Source organism: Oncorhynchus mykiss, chromosome 5, assembly GCF_013265735.2.
Source record: "Oncorhynchus mykiss isolate Arlee chromosome 5, USDA_OmykA_1.1, whole genome shotgun sequence".
Lineage (NCBI taxonomy): Eukaryota > Metazoa > Chordata > Actinopteri > Salmoniformes > Salmonidae > Oncorhynchus > Oncorhynchus mykiss.
This window is the reverse complement of record NC_048569.1, coordinates 7,359,101-7,368,021: the sequence shown is the minus strand read 5'-3', so window position 1 is coordinate 7,368,021 and position 8,921 is coordinate 7,359,101. Positions and strand designations below refer to the sequence as shown.

At 37.8% G+C, this 8,921-nt stretch overlaps 1 protein-coding gene across 2 annotated transcripts in view; it reads left to right on the top strand.

Moving 5' to 3' along the window:
* Nucleotides 1–224: 224 nt before the first annotated feature.
* Nucleotides 225–8,921, top strand: part of LOC110523135 (LIM/homeobox protein LMX-1.2) — a 95,480-nt gene continuing 86,783 nt past the window's right edge. Inside the window, exons 1-3 of one of the 2 annotated variants that reach the window (XM_036976688.1) lie at nt 225–529; nt 796–921; nt 1,423–1,609. In XM_036976688.1, coding sequence (XP_036832583.1) covers nt 855–921; nt 1,423–1,609 — 254 coding nt within the window. In that variant the 5' untranslated portion in view covers nt 225–529; nt 796–854. Of the gene's footprint in view, nt 922–1,422; nt 1,610–8,921 lie in introns of both variants that reach the window. The other variant, XM_036976687.1, reaches the window with a different exon arrangement.

The window sequence follows — 8,921 nt, the reverse complement described above, 5'->3', positions numbered from 1 at the left end:
AAAGCGTAGCTATCTATACATTATGCATTGAAGTGCATGTTTGTTTTGGTCCTATACTTAGCCTACATACTTAGCTTCAAATCACCACAGACACGTAGCCTTGTGTTCCATTTAACTTCAAGGGTTCTCTGATTCTCCTTTGGAGGCGGAACGATTCAGTTCCATGGCACTGAACACACAAACCGTGCGCACCAATAGCATCCCGCAGCAGCAGAATAGTGCAGAAAAAGTGGTACTGGGAGGGCAAGGGGAGGGCTTCTCTCCAGTTGCCTCAATCTCGGCTTCGCCCTCTTCAAGAGACTGTTCACTCGGCATGGCACATTAACTTTAACGCTCACTTTGGAAGGAACCTCTCCACTCGACGTCTCTGGATTTACAGCACTTGCTTATTACTTAAATTTCTCTGCAATATTGTTATTTGGGAGTCGGAGAATTCACCAGAAACTCAACGCTTTGCGTCGACGCTATTATATATGTTTCCATCCCGCACGATATAGGGACACGCTAAACCACACTCTACATTGAGCAGGTGACAACCTTAAACCGTTCTTGACAAATGTGTTCCTTCGCTATGTCACGATTTAGTCTGTAACTTGAAACGTTTTTCATTGAACATACACCAATAGGCTATTTATCACCGCGCAGTAAAAGTACAAAAATCCCAAGTCGTGTCTATTAACTACTCTTTCCCCTGGTTTTGCCTCTGCAAAGAAGTTCAGTGTGCAACAAGGAGGGGTTTGGGGTGGAAAAGACCACACTGTCTGTGACCATACATTGTTATGGAAATTGCAACAGGTCTCGAATCATTGGAGAGACGCTTCTCGGCAAGGAATCATTCTTCTGCCTGTTCAAAGATGCTGGACGGTATTAAAATCGAAGATCATTTTAGAACGGGAGCGGCCACTTTGGGCGTTATGATCGGTGAGTTTACGGACGGATGGGACCATATTATCTCTTAATATTCAAAAGTAAAGATACCATATGATATTTTGATTTAATGGATTCATTCTCTTAGTCTCATATGCCAGCCTGTGACGGCAAGGCCTTACAGAACACTTGGCATGCACCTGTAGCAATAAGCTACAAATAAGACACATTATAGAAATTCAGATTACATATTGCCTATTCAAATTATGTATGCAAACCCAACAGTAACTTTAACCTAACTATTCTCCTGACATCGATGTTAGTGGCAGGTTTAACTAGTTGCAGGTTTAACTGTTGCTTATGCATTATATTTGTGAGTAATTTGGTAAGTTTGAGCAACAAAGCTACGCCTACTAATATTGTTTTTATCTCCCTAACATACATGACAACTTTTTTATTGAGTAGAAAATCCTTGCCGTGTGTGCACTCAATATTATGACATTATGTATGTGAATCTGAAAGGTACAGACATTCAAATGTTCGTTTATCACCCAGGTGCTGAATGCCATCATCAGGCCGTCTGCGAGGGATGTCAGCGGCCTATATCCGACCGATTTCTGATGCGGGTCAACGAATCGTCGTGGCACGAGGAGTGTTTGCAGTGCGCAGTGTGTCAACAGCCGCTTACCACAACTTGCTACTTCAGAGATAGGAAACTCTACTGCAAAATTGACTACCAACAGTAAGCACATATACCTTTCTATTTTCATTGGTAATTGGACCATGGTCGACAATCGAGTGGACTATATAACACCAAACTCGTTTGCCTTTAGCGCGCTCCACATTGGCGGAACTCTTTCTCTTCGCATTTTGTATCAAATACATAGTGGGGATTTTTATCTTATACAATTTCTTACTCATGTGTGTGTTCCATAGCTATGTAGCTATGTTTTTTTTTTTTTATTATCATAGAGTTTGACAAGTGTGCTATGTTTGGGCCTATGCACCTACTTCATAATTCTTCGAAATAGCCTTTGGAAACTAACCTAGGTTTAGGCCTATTTGCCAGAGAAGTTATATATATAATGTTAACGATTATTTAAAACACATTTCTGTGTAATTTTAACAATAAAACAGACCTAATTTAGTCTTCAGTTAACGATACATTCTGTTTCATATTGAAGTCATGCGTTATTATTTGAAGGCCTTCTAAATATATATTTTAAATGTCTTCGTATTTGGTTTTAGTGACTGGGAAATATCACATAGCTATTTTTTGGTTTTGTGGTATTGTCATTGAAGTCAAAATCTTAAGGTAAAGATTTTGCACAGTGTATGTAGAAATGAAAGTTAAATTAAATCTAATCAGACAGTTTTGACGTGGGGGTTGTCTATAAACCTTGGTAAACTATATGGGGAAAAAATGTGTCTGATATAAGATCAATAACCTATAATCACTGCATAATTATTATTTTTTAAATGGTGTGTTTTAGAAATGTAAAGAAGATGATCTCTGCAATATAACATTTCTATATTGCCCGTGCTATTCGGGATCCTTGGAACGTCCCTACCCCATTGAAGTAGACGTTTTAAAATCGTTAGGTTATGGGTAGTGGTTAGGTTTAGGGAAGAGACGTCCCAAGGATAGAACTAACCATTTCTAAACTCGCTGTTGAGTAATTCTCTTTTGTACTTTTCAGAACGAATTCTATGATTATAAAAACCACAATAGGAGAGATAATACTTTCTGTCATTGTCAGTAATATTTTATCAAGCTGACAACGCCTTTTATTATTACAGACAATAAAGTACAAGTATTAGGCTATAACTATTATTACTATATTATAATAATTATATCCTCTTACTATTACCATGCTATAACCTTTGTGCAGTTATAGCCTAGTTTTATCATTTTATAGGTTATGTGGAGTGCTGTGGTGCTGGCGCGGTTGTCTCTATGTCTCCAACTATTGGGATTTAACATTTAGTTGTATGTTACATGGTCTAGTTGCATGGTCTCAATAGTTATGAGGTAACAGAATGGTAGAAATTATCAAAACGAAACAAAATCAGGAAAAATTAAGACCTAATAATGTGTTCAATGTGTGTGTGCCTTTACTTTGATCGCCATGGAAAACACAGTTGTGACATTAGAAGATATAAATCATGACATTAGCAGATATACATAATGATATTAGCAAAGTATAAATCATGTGTAGTTCTGAGGGGCTGCCTCTGGTGGGGTTAGCAGTTAGTATATGTGGGGGCCGTGTGCAGACAGTTTGGGCAGTGTGTAGACGGTGGGGTGTTTCTCGTTCTCAGCTCACTGCACTGTTGCTCTTCATGCCTGTCAGTAAGTTTTAAGGGCTCTTTGTCCAAGGGCTTTAAACATTGCTACTTCAATCACTGCGACATTATCGCTCCCTGCTAGAAGTCTGGCAAGGAACAATGGGCGACATCCATTGCCTGTGTCTGTCTGCCATTCAGCAGCCTTCCCCCGACATGATGGCAAGCAGTTTGTAGGAACAATGGGAATTTTCATAGCCGCAGCTCGGAATTCCTTCACCTGAGAAACGCACAGATTCAAGGGCTTTGGCGCATGCATGTTTTTATTTTTTATTTTTTTGTATTTTTTTTGTTGCCGCAGGTCAAGAGTGGTGTACTAACGTTACTAGAAGCTATTGCTAGTGTTTTGATGACGTAAGTCATTTAGGTATATGAGGGAGATATTGTAAACCTATTAGTGGGAAGCTTGCCAATAATATGAGTGTGCAAATCAAAAGGTCATGAGATTTATTTAGATGTACTATTTTATTTATTTTTTTTAATCCACGTGATTTTTTTTTTTAATGACCTGCTGTCATTTTATAGTGTCATATTTGAGGTTTGGGTATGCTTTTCTCCTAGAATTTTGTCATTGCATTCCTACATTTGCTCCTACGAGGATGTTGTTGATCAGCTGAAAGATAAGTGCCTTGAGTCCACATTCAGCCTGTGTCGCTGCTGTGAACATTTGTAGTTTCATTCTTGGGTAATGCAAACATTGGCTTAGGCCACGATCAGTCAAAACTAAATCAGATTTTTAAAAAGTCAATATCTGGGCTTGGTGCCCAAACCATAATGAAATGATTTGAAGGCCTCTCTTCAAACTCAAAATCCTCATTATTGGCAAAAAGTTAACCGACTTTATTTTGTATCCCTGTAAGTTTCAATTTAGGATTTAAGGTGATTCACACATTTAATGTAGACTAATAGGCCCACATTGAAAACATTATATTTGAATGTTTCCATTAGTTTTCTACTGGGATTATTTTCTTGAGAAGTAGTTTGAATAGATTACATGTCACCAAAAGGTGACATAATAATTTTTTTTTTAATCATTACAATAAATAATTACAGCATTTTAAACTTAACTTCCAAAACATTCAAATTGCTAATAACAATAATTTAGAAATATTTATCAGAATAGATTTGTGTTATGCCAATTGTTGCTTTTAAGTATATATTTTTTCTCCACATGTTGATGTAATTTTCAAATATTTTTTTAGACTTGTTTATGTGGATATTGAAACAAAAAGAAATTGAATGATGGATTGTAATAACATTATAGTATGCATTCAATGTTGTTTTATCCAGTATTTTCCTTTGTGGTAGTCTAGAGCAGCAAAAAAGCAGTGGCCGTCACTGGTCAGGCATGCTAGCTGTGTTCCTGGGGGCTAGTCCAATAGTGAGCAGGATGCCTCTACATGTTTAACCCTTTGTTAAACCTCTCCATTTCAAGACACATCTTTAACGCTCACACAGCCTTGTCATAGTACTCGCAGCCTCTTTCAAACACATGGACAAGAAATACACTTATCAATTCTCTCGCCTAACTACAAAATAGTGTTTACTCACAATGATGGGATACTTAGAGATGTCATTCACTCTCGTTCTCACTTTTTATGGCACTCATTTAAGACACATTAGTCAGACCTAAGGCAAAGCCGGCAGCCCCTGACAGGTCGCTGGAGAGAAGGAAGCAGACAACACACGGTGCACTGTAATTATCTGTAGGCTACTGTAAATCCTAATATTTCCATCCCTCCCCAGCAAACTAAAGTTGGTTCTGTGAAAGTTCCAAGAACATTCGTTAGGTCTCGGCAAATGTTCTCATAACACAACAACTGTCCAGTTTTGGTGATGATTATAGAATATTTGCATAAAACATTTGCCTTATGTCCCAAGAATGTTCCTAGAATGTTCCTAGAATGTTCGTAGAATGTTCCTAGAATGTTCTTAGAATGTTCCTAGAACACATTTCATCTGTTCTTTTAAAGGTTCTCAGAATGTTTCATTAGGTTGTGGTAACATTCTGATGGGAACATTAGGGGAACATCACAAAAGATGTGTTCCCAAAACACACCTGTCCAGGTGTGCGGCTTAAATCTCCAATGTTTTATTTTAGGGTGTAAAAAAAAAAATATTCACCTGATGTTACAAGAACGTTCCCAGGATACATTTAATATGTTCTATAAAGGTTCTCAGAATGTTTCATTAGGTTGTGGGAACAGTCGGGTGGGGATATTGTGGGGAAATCACAAAACAAAAGTTCCAAAAAACACAAAAAAAACTGCCCAGTTGTACAGATGATTCTACAATGTTTATTTTAGGATGCAAGAACGTTCCCAGAGTCTTCTTCTTTATGGTCAATCAGGAATTCCATCCTTCCTTTAGACATAGCAAAAAAATAATAATTTGTTTTACCTTTGTTTAACTAGGCAAGTCAGTTAAGAACTATTATTTACAATGAGGGCCTAGGAACAGTGGGTTAACTGCCTTGTTCAGGGGCAGAACGACAGATTTAGACCTTTCCGGTTACTGGCCCAACGCTCTAACTACTAGGCTACCTGCCGCCCCACTCAGGGAAATACGGGTAACTGGGTTGTTCACCCAACCTCTTTATATACTGCATACTTCTGGACCATATTTACAAGGAATCCAAAACTATCAGTTCTTATCTAGGATCACTTTTGCTTTTTAAAAAGTCAATTTTTACACAATGTTTTATTTTTTTGTGAGTCTAAATTCTGTATTTCTGACCGTGTTTATACATTTGGATGAAATAAAGCCATCCTTTCTTTTAGTAGAGTATATCTGAGCTTTAATTTCCATTTTTTTTTCAAAAGAAACATGAATATGTGGGATTGAACCTGCAATCTTCAGCTCTGCAGTCAGATCATTAACCCTCTGCGCCAACAGGGGATAGCTGTGGCCTTGTGGGTTTTTAGCCAAATATGGTCAATCAGGATGTGGCCTTGTGGGTGACCCAATCAGGACACAGAACACCATTTCTGAGTTATTCCAATGTTTCCATCCTCTTCATATGCTGTGATTTTATAACACTATTTTATAGTTTTCTTTCTTCATCATGTGTTGAAAGTCTTAAGAAATGGGATATTAGTTGGATAGAGATTCCTTTAAATAGCTTGTATTCATGCTTTTTAAAACACAGATTCAGAACCTTCAAACTAAATAAGAAAACTTCTTGACTTTTTTTCTGCATTTCAAAATCACAGCGTATGAAGAGGATGGTCACATTTTAATAACTCAGAAATTGTGTTCTGTGTCCTGATTGACCATATTTGTCTGAAAACCCACAAGGCCACAGCTATCCCCTGGTTGCGCATGGGATAGTGAAGACTGTACCATACAGGTGTCCTGTGCAACTGAACTTAAACAATGCCATCACAGCTGATCATGTTCCAAATATGCCAATTGTCATGTCCCCACAATGTTACCACAACCTAATCAAACATTCTGGGAACCTTTTTAAAGAACAGACAAAATGTGTTTTGGGAACACTTGTAACATCAGGTGAAAGTTTTTTTCTGTACTCAATAGAAACATTGTTGAATCATCTGCACAACTGGACAGTTTTTTTTTTTGTGTGTGTTTTGGGAACATATAATTTGTGAGTTCCCCCACAATGTTCCCAACTAGATTGTTTCTTTAGGTTGTGGAAATATTCAGGGAACCTTTAAAGAACAAATCAAACGTCTTACAGGAACGTTCTTGCAACATCAAGTGAACGTTTTACACAAACATTCTATATTATTCACTATGAATGGACCGTTTTTTTTTGTGTTATGAGAACATTTCCCGCAACCCAGCGAATGTTCTGGGAACTTTTCAGATAAGTTATTTTGGTTTGCTGGGAAAACATTGCTGGTACATTGTGTTATTACGTTACCTGGAAACCTAATGAGAACGTTTGGGGAACGTTCTGTGGTGGTTGTTACAAATGTTGTTTACGACATTTTAGTGAACGTTAGGAGAACACTATTTTTTTGTTGTAAAATATAAATATTTATCAAAAACATCTGAATTGGGATGTTATCATCCTGATGTAAAATTAAACTTAAATAGGAAGTTTATGTTCCTGCTTTGGCTTGTTGACACCTCCATTCACTCTGTAAATGATTTTAATTCACAAGTGGCTTTTTTGTTTTTTTTCTGAACATTTTACATCATATGTTTTATGTTGTTGTTGTTGTTGTTGTTGTGGTGTTCATTTTGAGCCGCCAAATGATTTCTGATTAATGCCACTATGCTGAGCTTCTTTACAAGTTGTGTCAAATGGAACATTTAGTAGCTGCCTAAATACTAGAGCAGCTTTCTACTGACAGGCGGAGTCTACTCTTCCAACTAGTTCTGCAGCTGTTGCAGTTCTAGGCAGTTCTAGGCAGTTCTAGGCAGTTCTAGGCAGTTTTAGCAGTTCTAGCAGTTCTAGGCAGTTCTAGCAGTTCTAGCAGTTCTAGGCAGTTCTAGCAGTTCTAGGCAGTTCTAGGCTGTTCTAGCAGTTCTAGGCAGTTCTAGGCAGTTCTAGCAGTTCTAGGCAGTTCTAGGCAGTTCTAGGCAGTTCTAGGCAGTTCTAGGCTAATTGCAATACTACTATGTGTCGAAATATATTTAGTGTCTGGACTTTATACCTGGATAATGTTTGTCAACAGGCTACTTTTGAAAATGTGTTTCGTAACATTATTTCACCTCTGGGGATAATGTGTTCTGGGACATTTCTGGGAAGTTGTACCCCTGGCAACATAATTATTTGCATGGATTGAAACTTTGATACAATACCTGCATCTTATTCAATATAACAATAATACAAATAATATATGGCAAACAATTGTATTTGTGCATACATTTTACGTATGGGTGGCCCCAGCGGCGATCAAACCCGTGGCCTTTGGCGTTGGAAATGCCTTGCTCTACCTACCTAGCCTCACAGCTCCACATATTTGATTGTATCTTGTGAGAAAATGGCAATACATTTTAATATTTTTTACGTGAGCATGAGATGAGACTGTGTGCTGGGGACTGTGTGCTGGGGGAGAGTAGACAGTGATGTCATTTCACCATAGAATAACACAGAGCTGCTCCAAACCTCACCAAGGCTAACATGTGGGCTCCAGCCAATTGGGGTTTAGGATGTCTCCCTGGCAACCAGGCGACTATGCAGCAGGCTTTGCGTGAAATTTGGAGAGGAATTCCGTGTGTGTGTGTGTGTGTGTGTGTGTGTGTGTGTGACTTTGAGAGTCATTTATTTGTTTTCAGAACAAAGGGAGAAAGCAGAATAATCCTAATAATACATTCAATATCAGTATTTTTGGTCACCATCTTTCCAGAACACAAAAGCAGATCCTTCGTTGAGAATAATAGTTGAAGTGCATCTCAATGGATTACATGATTGTTTGTAAATGTTGGACGGCATCCCACTAAACATTTCCAACGTCCATGTACAGTACAGTGCCTTCAGAAAGTATTCACGCCCCTTGTTGTTAGAAAGTGAGATTAAAATGGATTTGATTGTCATTTTTGTTGTCAATGATCTACCCAATATACTCTGTAATGTCAAAGTGGAAGATAACTCTATAGCATTTGTAAAAAAAAAAAAAATACGAAAAATAAAACACTAATATGTCTTGATTAGATAAGTATTCAACCCCCTGACTCAAACACATGTTAGAATCACCTTTGGCAGCTATTACAGCTGTGAGTCTTTCTGGGTAAGT